At 45.7% G+C, this 18,466-nt stretch overlaps 1 protein-coding gene across 1 annotated transcript; it reads left to right on the top strand.

The window, feature by feature from the left end:
- Positions 1-2,317: 2,317 nt before the first annotated feature.
- On the top strand, positions 2,318-18,032 carry LOC106608527 (NACHT domain- and WD repeat-containing protein 1). Its single transcript, XM_014206483.3, has 15 exons — positions 2,318-2,491; positions 2,684-3,090; positions 7,190-7,344; positions 7,495-7,712; positions 11,511-11,650; positions 11,823-11,933; positions 12,148-12,309; positions 12,535-12,658; positions 13,009-13,212; positions 14,479-14,826; positions 15,465-15,991; positions 16,127-16,266; positions 16,429-16,557; positions 16,659-16,993; positions 17,122-18,032. Exons 1-15 carry the CDS (start codon positions 2,318-2,320, stop codon positions 17,272-17,274), a joined length of 3,327 nt encoding a protein of 1,108 aa, XP_014061958.3. The 3' UTR covers positions 17,275-18,032.
- The last annotated feature ends 434 nt before the right edge of the window (positions 18,033-18,466 follow it).

Below are 18,466 nucleotides of genomic sequence, written 5' to 3'. Positions count from 1 at the left end.
CAAATACTTGACCCCCTTGCACCAGTTTTGTGGGGGTAGGATATTTGGTTCCCATGGCGATGTATCTGAATAGTATCTAGAGGTAGAAAACATAGTAATGAATAGGAGGCCCGCCTGAAGCTTGTTGTTCTACGTCGTAAAAGCCATGTCCGAAATTGAACTTTACTTTGAATATCTCGACGCATTCTTAAACCGAGGTGTACGTAAATAACTTAACTCTATGCGTTAATACGCACCGGGTCAGTGCGTCGCTAGTTGGCCTAGTCCTACTAGTGGAACATGAAGCATCACTCGAACTCCGCCCTGGACAACACTAGTTGCCAGAGGAGTTATCACTTCAACACAGTGGGACAGGTGATCCTGTCTGCGTTGAACTGTGATGGATGGTGAGCCGCGGAAGCTTCGATCGGAATAACAAATGAATGCAGGACAGCCAATGAAGAGAGCCGATTCTATCCTAGAATCAAGAAAAATGTGGACTTATAAAAACGGAAAGAAGACAAGGAGAGTAAGTCCAACTATTTCGTTATTCCTGTGTGCGCTAATTTTCTAACTTTTTCTAACACCTTGTAGCTTTTATATTAAATGAACATGACTTACAATAACTGATCATAAATAATGTAAAGCTCTCAATTAAGAGCTTCCTGCAATGTTAGGCTACAATTTTCAATTTTGTTCATAGGAGAAAGAAGTAATATTTCCACCTATTTCCAATGGCTCTACCTCACTGCCTCGGGTGAGTTTAAGTGCCAGGTAGTCTAATATTCAGTACAATATAAAATTAGATGTTCTATAGCCTAGGTGGGTATCTGCTCTCTTATCACCCAATTGAAGGGTTCAATTGTTCTACATAAGTAATTTACATTGATTTATAACCCTCATTAGTATCAGTTCACTCTGTTTCTTTGTCATTGGTAATGCGTCGTAGCATCAGGACAGCAAAAACAAGAGAGCGACTATTCCCACATTCCAAAGACTCCAGGAGATGTTCTTTTCCCACCATGGCATCCTAGCGAAAAAGATCACGTCCAATAAGGTAAGGTATTTGATCCAGTTTGAGTAACACATGTTTAAACAATGGGTTGGTCTAATTCTGAATACTGATTGATTAAAACGGCTTTTCAACCGTTGTCTATTCCACAAATTACCACCAGATAAATCTATGACATTAAAATGCCTATTTATTCTGTTCCATCTGACTGGGCAATCCACTGTCTCATCAGCTCAGACAAGCAATTTATAAACTTCATCTCCACTATAAAAAGCATCTAGACATTATCTCACATTTCTTTTAGACTAACATTTAGTTTTCAACAGCGGTGATTTGTATAAACCTTGTTGTCTGTCTCTCTGACATTTGCAACATTGTTTCAATATTCAAATTCGATCTCCAGCTGTCCCATAGTAATGAACGTGTCGGGAGGAGACAGACAGGCAGGCACCTTTTCTCAGCCAGTCGAACTGTACAGTCCATCCATGTGTTGCTTACTGTATTCTGTATTTATATTGTAGAGAACAGACAGGAGTATTCCTTTGACCAAAGCCAGTGAGGAGTCAGAGTCCCAGATAACAGCTCACCTCAGAGTAAGTGTTCTGCACACGTCTGGACGACTTAGGTTTTCATGTGTTCTATCTAATTATTAATGTTGTAAATCCACACTTTCTTCTCAGTATCAATTTCTGCAGCGCCATGTAAAGTTGTATGGACAAAGCACACCGTCAGAGGAGAAAGGGGTGAATGTGCTGCATCTGCAGAAAACGCAGGGGTATTTATTCAAGGTGAGGAGGACCAAGCAACTCTTTGCTGATTCATCCTTCCTGATCTGCTAATGGAAAAAAAACTGATCCCATTCTTCATTTCTTTTGGGCTTTTATTAAAAAACATATTTTTTTTTAGGACAAAGCAGCTTTCAAAGCCTTACCAGATGGAGGACTCGATGACACTGAGGATGCTGCTCCTCAAAACCTGCTGCAGAGTTTGGTGGCACTGGAAGAGGAAGAAGAGGACCGTGTTTGTGTAAACCAGGATGTCACCTCATGGACTGAAAGTGTTCCCGAAATTCTCAAATGTCTATTGGCTGGATCTTCTAATGGTGTTGTCAAGACAACAGGAGGAGACCCTCATTCATTAGGTCTCACAGTTATAACAGATGACCTGGAACGTGCCAAGAAGAGGAGATTCATGATCTACATATGTGGTGGATATAAAGGTAAGCGTGCGAGTGTGAGCGTGCGCGCATGCGGGCTTGTCTCTGTATATGTATCAACCACAATCCCATCCCCCCACACAGACACGGTGGTAGAGAGGAGTGCGTTGATGGAAACTGTGTTCCCTCGCCTGTACCTCTACTGCAAACAGAGAGGCTATGACTTCAGGATGGTGGACCTGCGCTGGGGCGTGGGAGACCCTGTGTCAGATAGACACGACACGGCAGCGCTGCATGTGGAGGCCCTCACACAGTGTCAGGAAACACCGGGGCCAAACTTCATAGTGAGATATCTCTCTAGTTTAATTTGTTTTTATTCAAATCATTTCTCTCTTCCTTTTTATCTTTCTTTTCACTGATCTCTTATCCAACATATCCTCCCACACGTTTACAACCCTTCTGCCAGTCACTAGCTAAACTGCTGGATTCATGAAGTTTTTAATTTGTGTTTTATTTAATAGTTATTCCTTGGTCAGAAGTACGAGGTCCAGACCCTGCCCAGCACTATCTCCAGAGAGGTGTTTGAGGCCATCGTGAACGTGGTGGAGAGAGACAGACAGAAGATGTCCAAGAGAAAACACCCCAAGATGGACGACCTCATCAGTGATTCCAAGTCTAATATTGCCACAGGAAGTGACACGGGCAGCTTTGTTCCAGAACACAACAACGATCATGATTCAGGAGATCCAGCTCAGAATTCTGTGTTAATGAGCGATGAGATTTCCGTATCCCGTAATTCCCTGTCTGATGCAGATGAGACGCGGATAAGTCCTTCGGCGACGAGGTGTTGGGCAGACTTCGACCGGGATCTGATCCTACTCCAGACGTGGTACAGACTAGATGAGAACTGTGATCCTCCTGTGTACCGCCTACTCCCTGTGAGGTAAGATATTTACATTTACATTTAAGTCATTTAGCAGACGCTCTTATCCAGAGCGACTTACAAATTGGTGCATTCACCTTATAATATCCAGTGGAACAACCACTTTACAATAGTGCATCTAAATCTTTTAAGGGGGGGGTTAGAAGGATTACTTTATCCTATCCCAGGTATTCCTTGAAGAGGTGGGGTTTCAGGTGTCTCCGGAAGGTGGTGATTGACTCCGCTGTCCTGGCGTCGTGAGGGAGCTTGTTCCACCATTGGGGTGCCAGAGCAGCGAACAGTTTTGACCGGGCTGAGCGGGAACTGTGCTTCCTCAGAGGTAGGGAGGCGAGCAGGCCAGAGGTGGATGAACGGAGTGCCCTTGTTTGGGTGTAGGGCCTGATCAGAGCCTGAAGGTACGGAGGTGCCGTTCCCCTCACAGCTCCGTAGGCAAGCACCATGGTCTTGTAGCGGATGCGAGCTTCGACTGGAAGCCAGTGGAGAGAGCGGAGGAGCGGGGTGACGTGAGAGAACTTGGGAAGGTTGAACACCAGACGGGCTGCGGCGTTCTGGATGAGTTGTAGGGGTTTAATGGCACAGGCAGGGAGCCCAGCCAACAGCGAGTTGCAATAATCCAGACGGGAGATGACAAGTGCCTGGATTAGGACCTGCGCCGCTTCCTGTGTGAGGCAGGGTCGTACTCTGCGAATGTTGTAGAGCATGAACCTACAGGATCGGGTCACCGCCTTGATGTTGGTGGAGAACGACAGGGTGTTGTCCAGGGTCACGCCAAGGCTCTTAGCACTCTGGGAGGAGGACACAAGGGAGTTGTCAACCGTGATGGCGAGATCATGGAACGGGCAGTCCTTCCCCGGGAGGAAGAGCAGCTCCGTCTTGCCGAGGTTCAGCTTGAGGTGGTGATCCGTCATCCACACTGATATGTCTGCCAGACATGCAGAGATGCGATTCGCCACCTGGTTGTCAGAAGGGGGAAAGGAGAAGATTAATTGTGTGTCATCTGCATAGCAATGATATGAGAGACCATGTGAGGATATGACAGAGCCAAGTGACTTGGTGTGTAGCGAGAATAGGAGTGGGCCAAGAACAGAGCCCTGGGGGACACCAGTGGTGAGAGCACGTGGTGCGGAGACAGATTCTCGCCACGCCACCTGGTAGGAGCGACCTGTCAGGTAGGACGCAATCCAAGCGTGGGCGGCGCCGGAGATGCCCAGCTCGGAGAGGGTGGAGAGGAGGATCTGATGGTTCACGGTATCAAAGGCAGCAGATAGGTCTAGAAGGATGAGAGCAGAGGAGAGAGAGTTAGCTTTAGCAGTGCGGAGAGCCTCCGTGACACAGAGAAGAGCAGTCTCAGTTGAATGCCCAGTCTTGAAACCTGACTGATTAGGATCAAGAAGGTCATTCTGAGAGAGATAGCAAGAGAGCTGGCCAAGGACGGCGCGTTCAAGAGTTTTGGAGAGAAAGGAAAGAAGGGATACTGGTCTGTAGTTGTTGACATCGGAGGGATCGAGTGTAGGTTTTTTCAGAAGGGGTGCAACTCTCGCTCTCTTGAAGACGGAAGGGACGTAGCCAGCGGTCAAGGATGAGTTGATGAGCGAGGTGAGGTAGGGGAGAAGGTCTCCGGAAATGGTCTGGAGAAGAGAGGAGGGGATAGGGTCAAGTGGGCAGGTTGTTGGGCGGCCGGCCGTCACAAGACGCGAGATTTCATCTGGAGAGAGAGGGGAGAAAGAGGTCAAAGCACAGGGTAGGGCAGTGTGAGCAGGACCAGCAGTGTCGTTTGACTTAGCAAACGAGGATCGGATGTCGTCAACCTTCTTTTCAAAATGGTTGACGAAGTCATCCGCAGAGAGGGAGGAGGGGGGGGGGAGGGGGAGGAGGATTCAGGAGGGAGGAGAATGTAGCAAAGAGCTTCCTAGGGTTAGAGGCAGATGCTTGGAGTTTAGTGGTAGAAAGTGGCTTTAGTAGCAGAGACAGAAGAGGAAAATGTAGAGAGGAGGGAGTGAAAGGATGCCAGGTCCGCAGGGAGGCAAGTTTTCCTCCATTTCCGCTCGGCTGCCCGGAGCCCTGTTCTGTGAGCTCGCAGTGAGTCGTCGAGCCACGGAGCAGGAGGGGAGGACCGAGCCGGCCTGGAGGATAGGGGACAGAGGAAATCAAAGGATGCAGAGAGGGAGGAGAGGAGGGTTGAGGAGGCAGAATCAGGAGATAGGTTGGAGAAGGTTCGAGCAGAGGGAAGAGATGATAGGATGGAAGAGGAGAGAGTAGCGGGAGAGAGAGAGCGAAGGTTGGGACGGCGCAATACCATCCGAGTAGGGGCAGAGTGAGAAGTGTTGGATGAGAGCGAGAGGGAAAAGGATACAAGGTAATGGTCGGAGACTTGGAGGGGAGTTGCAATGAGATTAGTGGAAGAACAGCATCTAGTAAAGATGAGGTCAAGCGTATTGCCTGCCTTGTGAGTAGGGGGGAAGGTGAGAGGGTGAGGTCGAAAGAGGAGAGGAGTGGAAAGAAGGAGGCAGAGAGGAATGAGTCGAAGGTAGACGTGGGGAGGTTAAAGTCACCCAGAACTGTGAGAGGTGCCATCCTCAGGAAAGGAACTTATCAAGGCGTCAAGCTCATTGATGAACTCTCCAAGGGAACCTGGAGGGCGATAAATGATAAGGATGTTAAGCTTGAAAGGGCTGGTAACTGTGACAGCATGGAATTCAAATGAGGAGATAGACAGATGGGTCAGGGGAGAAAGAGAGAATGTACACTTGGGAGAGATGAGGATTCCAGTGCCACCACCCCGCTGGCTCGATGCTCTAGGGGTATGCGAGAACACGTAGTCAGACGAGGAGAGAGCAGTAGGAGTAGCAGTGTTATCTGTGGTAATCCATGTTTCCGTCAGCGCCAGGAAGTCTAGGGACTGGAGGGTAGCATAGGCTGAGATGAACTCAGCCTTGTTGGCCGCAGACCGGCAGTTCCAGAGGCTGCCGGAGACCTGGAACTCCACGTGGGTCGTGCGCGCTGGGACCACCAGGTTAGAGTGGCAGCGGCCACGCTGTGTGGAGCGTTTGTATGGCCTGTGCAGAGGAGAGAGAACAGGGATAGACAGACACATAGTAGACAAGCTACAGAAGAGGCTACGCTAATGCAAAGGAGATTGGAATGACAAGTGGACTACACGTCTCGAATGTTCAGGAAGTTAAGCTTACGTTGCAAAAATCTTATTGACTAAAATGATACAGTACTGCTGGCTGGTGGAGTAGGCTAGCTAGCAGTGGCTGCGTTGTTGACTTTGAACGTGTAGCTGGCTAGGTAACCTCGGTAGTTTCAGTACTACACCTTGTCATGATACAAAGCAACTTTGTAGCTAGCTAGCTAACATAACACTAATCAAGACGTTCCTTGTAGTGTATTTAGTTTCAACAATGCTGCTCGTCGGTAATAGTTGGCTGGGTTAGGAAAAATGGCGTCGCGGGGGACGGAAATAGCTGGCTAGCTAACCTCGATGGCTGGCTAGCTAACAATTATCAAGCTATGACAAAGACAACTAAGTAGCTAGCTAGGTAACACTGATATACAATTACACTGTTGCTCTTATTGCTATGCCTGAGTTCAAAGTCTGAGAGAATGTCACGTTTGGCCATGATACATTGATGTCAACTTTTATTTGTATTTTGTAAAGCACTTTTTTGCTTTTTTGTGAGTTTGTTGCATAGTTGCATAGTATGCTACTGTTTGCTACTGTTTGTTTTAGGGATTGTTGAAATGACCAACACAGGGACCACTAGTATAGTTTCTTATTTGAAGCTTGTGTAACTTGCTAAACTAGTTACCAACAACCATTGGCAATCTAAACCCAACTGTCATATGAAATACTTTGTTTGGTTTCCATGGCTCTTGCCCCTAGGCCATGTATTGTTATGAAAAGGATTGTTTGAGGGTAGTTAAAATTAGCCAGACAAACCGTAAGGAAATTGAGCTCTCACAGTACAACAACCCTCCCTCTCAGCTTTTTCCATTCCATTCACAAGTGTCTTAAATCCCTTCACCATATTGGATTGACGTTAGGTCTCCTTAGTCAATCATCTTGAAATGACCTAGTTCCTGTATGTGTTGGTAGCACCCAACAGCCTGACTTCCTGAGTAGAGATGGGCAGCGCAGGAGGCAGGCGAGGAAGGCGTGGCAAGCTACATGCTTGCACCTGTGGGGGGTGATACAGAGGAGTGGGACAGAGGCTCTGGGAGAGGAGGGGACATCTCACCTCCTCAGGACAGGTTTGTAAGGGGGTGTATGGGGGGGTCGTTATTATTGTCATCATTATTGTCCTTTCACCTTAGTGGTGGATCAGGTTATTTCCCTCTTACAGTAGTGTACAGGAAGTAGTCTACATTGCGTTTAGCCATGTTGGTTTGCTCCCCACCCAGTTCTAGACTGGGAGGTAGAGCAGGGCCTCCAGGCACTAGGAGCCAAGTCCCCTCCAGAGGAACACTGCCACTGCTATAAGAGGGTCATCCCTGACCTCCACTACAGCCTGAGGAACGAACACGCTGCCCACTACATCGACCTGCTGAGAGGTCGACCGCAGGTCAACCACACCCTGAATGCAGCACACCAGGGCTTCATGGATCGCGTTCACAAAAAGGTAAGGGTGTGTGTGTGTGTGGGAGCATAAAGGAGACAGAATGAAAGCATTCATTTTGTTCCATACTTTCACAGAGTAACACTGCTCATCGATATCTACATTGCAGTGGCGGTCGGTGCCGTTTAAGATGAAGGAAGACGATAATTGTTTTTATGAGCATGGCCTTATTTCAATGTTTTATTTATTTCACCTGTATTTAACCAGGTAGGCCAGTTGAGAACAAGTTCTCATTTAGAACTGCGACCTGGCCAAGATAAAGCAAAGCAGTGCGACACAAACAACACAGATTTACACATGGGAGAAACAAACGTACAGTCAATAACACAATAGAAAAATCTATATACAGCATGTGCAAATGTAGTAAGATTAAGGAGGTAAGGCAATAAATAGGCCATAGTGGCGAAATAATTACAATATAGCAATTAATCACTGGAATGATAGATGTACAGAATGTGAATGTGCAAGTAGAGATACTGGGGTTCAAAGGTGAAAAAAAGAAAGAACAATATGGGGATGAGGTAGTTGGCTGGGCTATTTACAGATGGGCTGTGTACAGGTGCAGTGATCGGTAAGCTGCTCTGACAGCTGATGCTTAAAGCTAGTGAGGGAGATATGAGTCTCCAGCTTCAGTGATTTTTGCAATTCGTTCCAGTCATTGGCAGCAGAGAACTGGAAGGAAAGGCAGCCAAAGAAGGCGTTGGCTTTGGGGATAGCCAGTGAAATATACCTGCTGGTGCGCGTGCTACGGCTGGGTGTTGCTATGGTGACCAGTGAGCTGAGATAAGGTGGGGCTTTACCTAGCAAAGACTTATAGATGACCTGGAGCCAGTGAGTTTGGCGATGAATATGAAGCGAGGGCCAGCCAACGAGAGCGTACAGGTCGCAGTGGTGGGTAGTATATGGGGCTTTGGTGACAAAACGGATGGCACTGTGATAGACTGCATCCAATTTGCAGAGCAGAGTGTTGGAGGCTATTTTGTAAATGACATCGCCGAAGTCAAGGATCGGTAGGATAGTCAGTTTTACGAGGGTATGTTTGGCAGCATGAGTGAAAGATGCTTTGTTTCGAAATAGGAAGCTGATTCTAGATTTAATTTTGGATTGGAGATGCTTAATGTGAGTCTGGAAGGAGAGTTTACAGCCTAACCAGACAGCTAGGTATTTGTAGTTGTCCACATATTCTAAGTCAGAACCGTCCAGAGTAGTGATGCTAGACAGGCGGTTGGGTACGGGCAGCGATCGTTTGAAGAACATGCATTTAGTTTTACTTGCATTTAAGAGCAGTTGGAGGCCACGGAAGGAGTGTTGTATGGCATTGAAGCTCGTCTGGAGGTTAGTTAACACAGTGTCCACAGAAGGGCCAGAAGTATACGGAATGGTGTCGTTTGCATAGAGGTGGATCAGAGAATCACCAACAGCAAGAGCGACATCATTGATGTATACAGAGAAAAGAGTCGGCACGAGAATTTAACCTTGTGGCACCCCATAGAGACTGCCAGAGGTCCGGACAACAGGCCCTCGGATTTGACAGACTGAACTCTGTCAGAGAAGTAGTTGGTGAACCAGGCGAGGCAGTCATTTGAGAAACCAAGGCTGTTGAGTCTGCCAATAAGAATGTGGTGATTGACAGAGTCGAAAGCCTTGTCCAGGTCGATGAATACAGCTGCACAGTATTGTCTTTTATCGATGGCGGTTATGATATCGTTTAGGACCTTGAGCGAGGCTGAGGTTGCACCCATGACCAGCTCGGAAACCAGATTGCATAGCGGAGAAGGTACGGTTGGATTCGAAATGATCGGTGATCTGTTTGTTAACTTGGCTTTCGAAGACTTTAGAAAGGCAGGGTAGGATAGATATAGGTATGTAACAGTTTGGGTCTAGAGTGTCTCCCCATTTTGACGAGGGGGATGACCGCGGCAGCTTTCCAATCTTTAGGGATCTCAGATGATACGAAAGAGAGGTTGAACAGGCAAGTAACAATTGCGGCGGATCATTTTAGAAGGAGATGGTCCTGATTTTCTAGCCCAGCTGATTTGTAGGGGTCCAGATTTTGCAGCTCTTTCAGAACATCAGCTATCTGGATTTGGGTGAAGGAGAAATGGGGGAGGCTTGGGCAAGTTGTGGGGGGTGCAGAGCTGTTGACTGGGGTTGGGGTAGCCAGGTGGAAAGCATGGCCAGCCGTAGAAAAATGCTTATTGAAATTCTCGATTGTCGTTGATTTATCGGTGGTGACAGTGTTTCCTAGCCTCAGTGCAGTGGGCAGCTGGGAGGAGGTACTCTTATTCTCCATAGACTTTACAGTGTCCCAGAACTTTTTGGAGTTTGTGCTACAGGATGCACATTTCTATTACAGCATATTGGGTGATTGTCATTCATCTTCCATTCAACCAGTTCAATGTAACAGGTTTAGGCTACTACATGATACTCTAATTGTCCCTGTACCCATCAGGAGGTTGCTATAACCTAGCCTACGAATTAAAGTTTACAACATAGGTGCACAGCTCAGGTCGAGAGAAACATTTGAGTAATCAAGGAGGCCGACAGTGACACATTTAATACCGCCTTGCACACAGTTGCCTGCTTCTAGCTGATCTAGTGTGTAATCATTAGTCCAACAGTTGCAAACAAGAGTTTCTATTGGACAAATTCAGGTACATTTATCCCCGCTTCGTTACGTTTGCTTCTGTTTAAGAAACTCTTTTCAACATAATCGGGGCAATGAGTACACCCCTGATTACACGCAAACACACTTCACTTTCATAGCAGCCACATACAAACCGCATGATCACTTTGCTCGTTGTATTCCTTCTCGCATCTACACGCTCTCCTCCTCTCAACTTTTCCCTTTGCTTGTGGACTTCAGTGCACAACACATCAGCTGTCTGTGACCAGGCGAGAAAAAAACTTTCCAAGCCAAACCGCTACACAAAGCCTACATCGTTGTCACCATATTAACATCATTGTCAACAAAACTACTAGAACTAACGCGTTAGTAAACCCGCTACAATCACGCAGTACATTGTACAGTCAGCAAACAGTTTAGCAGTTACACCGGCAGGCCCCAGTGGCAATAAATTAATAGAAACCAAAAGCTTACCTTGACTTGGAAGAGTTACAGTATTGGATAACCATAGCCAGTTAGCTAACATAGCATCCTTCTCTGTTTGAGCTTGGTGTTTGCATAGGCTAAACTAGCTAGCTACATTCACTCGCTATAGCTAGCTCTCTCTTGCTCTCTCTCTCTCCCTCTCTTGCTTCTTATTCATTTTTGAATAAATAATTTGTTCAAAACTGTTCAACTATTGTCTTTCTCTCTTTGAGTCAACTACTCACCAAATGTTATGCACTGCAGTGCTAGCTATCTGTAGCTTATGCTTTCAGTACTAGATTCATTCTCTGATCCTTTGATTGGGTGGACAGCATGCCAGTTCATGCTGTAAGATCTCTGATAGGTTAGAGGACGTCCTCCTGAAGTTGTCATAATTACTGTGTAAGTCTATGGAAAGAGGCGAGAACCATCAACCTCCTAGGTTTTGTATTGAAGTCAATGTACCCAGAGGAGGACGGAAGCTAGCTGTCCTCCAGCTACACCATGGTGCTACTGTAGACTTTTATATGCAAAACAGTGTGTTTTATTCAATTATTTGGTGACGTGAATTTACTTAGTATAGTTTTATCTAAAAAGCATAACTTTGAAAATGTTTCACAATTTTTATTTTATTCACTAAGGAAGATGGTACTCCCCTTCCTCCTTCGAGGAGCCTCCACTGACACATTGCCCTTTCTTCCCTCATTAAGTTGCGCCACACCAACATCTATGAGCGTAACGTGGACTGGGGAAGGAAGGGCCTGAACCCCAAACACAACCGATCCCAACAGTTCTACACAGAACACATCTCCTCTCACTTCCAGAGGACTGTCATCAACTCTCTGAACAAGTGAGAGAGAAATAAATAAATGCATAACACATGTAATAAAGTATATTGGAACTATATGACATGTTTATCACACGCTAACATGTATATCTGTCATTATGTTGGCCCTCAAATATTATTGCGTAACAGTTAACTGATGGCATAAATGTTGAGTTGAGCTGTCCCCCTACTCCAGAGTCATGAAGGGGAACAAAGCCAAAGGCTCCTTTGACATCAGAAGGAGAGAAGCATCTAGAATGAGGATACAGGAGGAGATCCATCGCCATGTTAACCATGGACACACTCTGTAAGTCTCTGCTTTGGTTTTCTTCAATATAAAATGGCCACCTGCATGCTTCTCTAAGTAGCCTGGTTTCAGATACTGTATGTATGTGCCAACTCCTATGGTCAATTGTCATGCCAAATATTGCACCGTACGAGCTGGCAAGAGAGCACAAACAGATCTCAAACCAGGCTAGCTTCAAAGTGGTTTGATGTCATCATGACTAGTCTCTCTCCAGGGAAAAGCACCATGTGTTGAGAGATGGCTTCCTGGTTGAGATGAGGAGGGCTGTGGAGGAGGGGTCTTCTCTCAGGCCTATCCTCCTCCTGGGTCCCCCTGGCTGGGGCAAAAGCACCACCATGGCCAGACTGGCACACCTCGCCCCCTCCTGGATTACTGGGTGAGGGGTGGCTCCATGACATCAATGGGAAATGTTTGTAAAAATGTTAAGGTATTATGCACTTATTTCAGTTTAAGAATACGATATGATCCTAAGTCAAGAATTGAAGTGCTCTCTGGAATCCATACTGCTTGGTGATAAGCAAACCATACTATTCCTGTGACCGAGTGTATATGAAGGACTCTGTAGTGCTCACAAACTGGACTTGCATGTTCTCCCTCTCAGAGCTCTGAAGGTGCTGGTGTGTTTCGTGGGCCTGACGGGCGAGAGCAGGAATGTGCGTCTGGTTCTCCAGAACCTGTGTGTTCAGCTGGCTGAGACCTACAGCCATCACACTGAACTCTCTGAGGTAGCTACCTGACACATACATACAGTATCTATCATCTTATTCAGCTGGCTGAGAACTACAGCCATCACACTGAACTCTCTGAGGTAGCTACCTCTGACATATACGTATCTGTCATCTTATTCCAACCAATGCAATTCCCATATAGAAGAGTATGAATGCTGTCTTGATAGAATAGATAAGGTAAAATGCTCATATTGGTCAGCTGTAAAGGGATACTTCACCCCAAAACCACATTTTGTCATCATATACCACAAAAGTTATGTCCATAGACCAAAAATAGGTACAAACATGAAAATACATTGAATACAAACATTAAATGACCAATATCATTCTGTGTCCATTCAACCCAGGGTCTCCCTCAGTTGATGAATGAGTTCCACTCACTGCTGGGTCAGGTGAGACCGGACAGACCCGTAATCCTTGTGCTGGACGGGATAGATGCTCTTTCTGAGGAGCACGGAGCAGACGTTTCCTGGCTGTCTACACTTCTCCCCCCACACGTCCACCTCATCCTGTCTGCCACCACAGACTCTGCCTGCGCCCACACCCTGCAGGTCAGGACCGGTTGACAAAGATACTGTACAACAGTGTTTATCCTACCATTGCTGAGGCTGCCCACCTTATCTCTTGTCACTTTGTAATCTGGAGGAACGCTGTTACTGTGGCAACGGTCGTTAAAATGTTTCAAATAGAATTCTGATAAATGCAACAGTTGGACAAAGGATGAAAATACTCAAAATATTTAGAATTGTTTAAATTCATCATTTATTTCACATAAACATTGTATTGGCATGGACAAATAATGGCAAAATTCTGGCATTTTGGTGGGAATTCAGATATTCAATTTATTGTAAAATGTCACATTTATTTTCTTATAAAGCACCCGTGTATATATACTATTTTTGTATATCAAGTATTTTTTTTAAATACTAGGAAAAATAATCTGTGCCTCATCTTCACTGGGTGTATTTGCATAAATGAATACATTAACATAAAGGGGTGGAACAGGGCTTCAACCGCCAAAAACTTCCTTTGTCTAGGGTCTATCTGTAATCATAAACTGCGCAGTCTAGACTGCCTCATTAATGATTCATGACTGTAGTTGTCACGTTCTCTTGCATAATTCAACAAGTGTGTCAAGAGAAGAATACCCACGCAATTTAAAATAGATTACACCTACAGTATATGTACATACTTTACATTGTTTGTGAGAGCAAACATAATATCACTATAATCTGTGTGTTCCTTTGCGAAAAAATGCTTTCATTTCAGTGCATCTAATTTGTAAACATTTCAACTGTATTAAAAAACTTTTTTTAATTGTAAAAAAAAAATCAACACCCACCTAAATAAAGATATCTATCTTCTATTTCTTGTGATGTAAGTATCGAGACGTTAAATCCCAGACCGAGCGTTGGCGTTCTCATAGATGCAACGGAAAACCATCGTATTCCATTGAGTCCATTTCGGGCCACAACCGGGGTGTGTTTGATTGGTCAATACAAACGTTTCCGTGGTCGTTACATTAACGGGAAAAAACAAATGGCACAAGCAAGAGTGGGAAGAGTCGCCAGAGTAAAATGAAAACAATCAATCCAGCGAGATTTAAGTGACAAGTGAATTTGCACCCCTCAAACACAGGAAATAGATGGTTGAAAAGGCGAGATCCTCAGGTGTGTGTGGCCTGCGTGTTGCTAAGTTACTGTATGTGAGACATCCTGACAGGTACCATTCAGGTACATGTTCTATCTAAAACCCTCTGTCATTATGCTAGTATCAAACTGATTATGAAATTCTCCGGTTTTTCCCTCCCTATCCAGAAGTCAGCCCAGCCCACTGTCCTGTCCCTACCACCCCTCAGTCCTGATGACATCACTAAGGCTCTAGAACATCAACTCCAGACTGACCACCGCAGGCTCCAGGACTGGCAGTGGCAGCTTCTCCTCCAGGCCTGCCTTTCCTGTCCCTCCCCTCTCTACCTGGAAGCTGTCTATGCTGAGTCCGTCCTCTGGAGCTCCTTCTCCCCCCAGGGCAGCCTAAGCCTCCCACCCGACCTGGGAGGGCTCTACGTAGGCCTGCTGGCTTGCTTGGAGAGGGCCCACGGGGAGCAGCTGGTGAGACGGGCCGCCGCGGTTATATCACTCTCCAGAGGGGGCGCCACGGAAGAGGTGGGTGAAACATTGGTAGTGAAGGAGAATGTAAAGAGCTGTGAGCACATGGAATAACAACAGAAATAGAGAGCCAGACCAATCACACAGCTGGACATTGTCTTGAATTGTACCTCATGTACTGGCATTTGAATTTCAAATCGGAAAATTCTCTTGAGAAAAATAAAGCTATTCTATTCTTCATATACTATTATTGTTGTTATTATTATAGTTATTATTATTGTTGTTATTATTGCTATTATTATAGTTATTATTATTGTTGTTATTATTGCTATTATTAGAGTTATTATTATAGTTATTATTATTATAGTTATTATTACAGTTATTGTTATTGTTAGTATTATTATTTTTGATATTATAATTGTTATTATTATATATTTTTTTATTATAGTTATTATTATATTTGTTATTATTATAGTTTTATAGTTATTATTATTATTATAGTTATTATTATTAGTTATTATTGTAATTATGATTATTGTTATTATTGTTATTATTATTGTAGGTTTTATTATTGTTATTGTTGTTATTGTTATTATTATTGTTGTTATTATTATTTTTATAATTGTAGTTATTGTTTTTGTTGTTATTGTTATTATTGTTGTTATTATTATCGTTATTATTATTATGATCATTAGGAACTACTGGATCTGCTGGGGAGAGATGAGAAGGTTCTACAGGAAGTATCGCTCTCCCATTCATCCTCCACTTCCTCCTCCAGCCTTCCCAGGGTGCCGTGCGTGCTGTGGGCGCGGCTGAGACGAGACCTTGGGAGTCACCTGACGGAGGCGGAGACAGACGGGACGTGGGTCTACCGCTGGACCCACTCCGAGCTGGGTAGGGTGTGTGTGAAACGATACCTCAAAACGGACGATTCCCGCATGCTTCTACACGCACACTATGCAGACTACTTCCGGGGTACGGATAGCCAACACAGAAACATATTTCAGCCGCTGGCGTGGACACTGGAGGAGGGCTCGACGAAAAGTTATGTGTTTAACCTCAGAAAGCTCCATGGCCTGCCCTACCACCTGGTTCGGTCAGGCCAGATACAGGCCTTCCTGTCTGAGTGTGTGTTTAACTATGAGTTCCTGCTGCACAAGGCCTGGGGTCTGTCTGTGCTCCATATACAAGAGGACCTGAAGGGCGTCGTGCTGCCAGAGAAGTAGGTTCTCTGTTAGATACTTCTTTTGAGTTGCTGTTTGATTCTGTATGTTTGAGATAAGTGATGTGTGTCCTCTCTCTCTTTGTTCCGCTCTAATCTCACCTTCCATTCCCCTCGCTCCCCCCCCCCCCCCAGGGAGTCGGTAGATATGGAGGTGTTGGCTGCTACTCTGGAGCTCTCCAGGACCGTGCTGCTCCAGGACCCCTGCCAGCTGGCCTCCCAGGTTATGGGCCGTCTGGGACAGATAGTTGCTGAAGACCTCCCCGTGGCTCCAGGTACACTTCACCTCCCTTACAATTGTCACTGATGGATAAAGTGGCATCTCAACGTCTGAAATGGATGAGTTTGAAGTACCTCCAACACAATTTAAAAAAAGCTTCGATACGAGGTTCCAGCTGTATGGCCTGCTCTCTGTCAGTGTATTGTGTTCATACCAGGTGACCCACAGAAGTTTAGCTACCTGCATGCCCTGCTGGCCCAGTGTGCCCGTTCCTCTCTGCCAGTCCTGGTGCCCTCCTACAGCTTTCTGGTGCCCCCAGGAGAGATCCCACACACCCTGCTGGCAGGTAAAGAACTATCACAAACATTAAGACATGGTTGTTATGTTATCCTATGCCATTCTAGGTAAATGGCATGATAAATGCCTTTTCCCCTGGCTCTGCTCCAGGCCACACGTCCATAGTAACGGCCCTGACCAGGGGACAGAGGGGTCTGGTGGCAGCCACCTGCGATGGGGACGGCACCCTGAAGGTGTGGGACCTGGAGCTGGGGCACGCCGTGAGGACTCTGGAGGGGGTGGGGGGCGTGGTGGGCGACTCCCTCACTCTCTGTCTGGAGGACAGGGTCCTGGTGGTTCGCATGGGACAGAATCTGCAGGTCAGAGAGGTGGATTCTGGGAAAGTGATCTACTCCGAGAGTGACTCTTTGGACGTTCCTGTGGTAACCACCGCCTGTGACGGACAGCTGCTGGTAGCCTTCTATGATGGAAGTCACCTGGTGAAGGTATTGCAATAGTCCAATATATTATCACATCAGCATAAGCAACATAAACGCTAATTGTTTATGTTCAGTGCCTTGACATTGGATATTTGTTACCGTGGTGATTGATTGACCTCTCTGTGACCTCTCAGGTGTTCGACCTGGTCTCGTCCTGCTCTCTACTGTGCTGTGTCAACATTACCCTGGACTGTGACCCCATCCATAAAGACCATTCCGTACTGGTCTCCCACAACTCCATCAAAGACTATGTCCTTTTCGCCTACAGGTCAGAGTTTAGTCCTTGATTCAGATCCCTGATAGTCTGTAACAACAGCTAGTCTGTAACAACAGCTAGTCCGTAACAACAGCTAGTCTGTAACAACAGCTAGTCCGTAACAACAGCTAGTCCGTAACAACAGCTAGTCCGTAACAACAGCTAGTCCGTAACAACAGCTAGTCCGTAACAACAGCTAGTCCGTAACAACAGCTAGTCCGTAACAACAGCTAGTCCGTAACAACAGCTAGTCCCTAGTCCGTAACAACAGCTAGTCTGTAACAACAGCTAGTCCGTAACAACAGCTAGTCCCTAGTCCGTAACAACAGCTAGTCCCTAGTCCGTAACAACAGCTGGTCCGTAACAACAGCTAGTCCCTAGTCCGTAACAACAGCTGGTCCGTAACAACAGCTAGTCTGTAACAACAGCTAGTCTGTAACAACAGCTGGTCCGTAACAACAGCTGGTCCGTAACAACAGCTGGTCCGTAACAACAGCTGGTCCGTAACAACAGCTAGTCCGTAACAACAGCTAGTCCGTAACAACAGTAACAACAGCTAGTCCGTAACAACAGCTGGTCCGTAACAACAGCTGGTCCGTAACAACAGCTGGTCCGTAACAACAGCTGGTCCGTAACAACAGCTGGTCCGTAACAACAGCTAGTCCGTAACAACAGCTAGTCTGTAACAACAGCTAGTCTGTAACAACAGCTAGTCCGTAACAACAGCTAGTCTGTAACAACAGCTAGTCCCTAGTCCGTAACAACAGCTAGTCTGTAACTGGTCCACACAAAAAACTAAACACTAAACAAACCAATTATACACATAGGGAGATTCAAGGACATTGACACTCAGTGTTTTACACGCAACCTTGAATATTGAAAAAAAATCCATGGTCGATAGAGTAAACAATATTTAGTTTTTTTTGTCACATTATTCATGATATTTTGTTTGCTTTCGGTCTTTCTTATTTGTTTTTTGGTTCTTTTGCGTTGGGGCTAATGGTGATTGTCTCTTAGTGCCATAGACTAATAATCAATTAGTGACAGGTGTCACTTCTCCTGCTCTGGCTCTTAAATAATATCACATGCCCTCATTGTTAACACGCTGTGAAATCAGGCGAGCGTAGTACCTTGACAGATTTCACCGGTGCGGTTTGAAAACACCGTTGAATTATTCAAACAGACTACTTCTCAGGTGCCTATTAAAATGTAATCCGGTATGT

Source organism: Salmo salar, chromosome 07 (genome assembly GCF_965601325.2).
Source record: "Salmo salar chromosome 07, fSalSal1, whole genome shotgun sequence".
In the NCBI taxonomy this organism is placed as follows: domain Eukaryota; kingdom Metazoa; phylum Chordata; class Actinopteri; order Salmoniformes; family Salmonidae; genus Salmo; species Salmo salar.
The sequence above is the reverse complement of the archived record's forward strand: the minus strand, read 5'-3'. Positions and strand labels throughout refer to the sequence as shown.

Coding starts and splice junctions, on each gene's coding strand:
- LOC106608527 (XM_014206483.3), top strand. CDS start 2,318: ATGGAAACTGTGTTCCCTCGCCTGTACCTCTACTGCAAACAGAGAGGC. Junction 14,827..15,464: donor GAGGGGGCGCCACGGAAGAG/GTGGGTGAAACA, acceptor TATGATCATTAG/GAACTACTGGATCTGCTGGG. Junction 16,994..17,121: donor ATGGAAGTCACCTGGTGAAG/GTATTGCAATAG, acceptor GTGACCTCTCAG/GTGTTCGACCTGGTCTCGTC.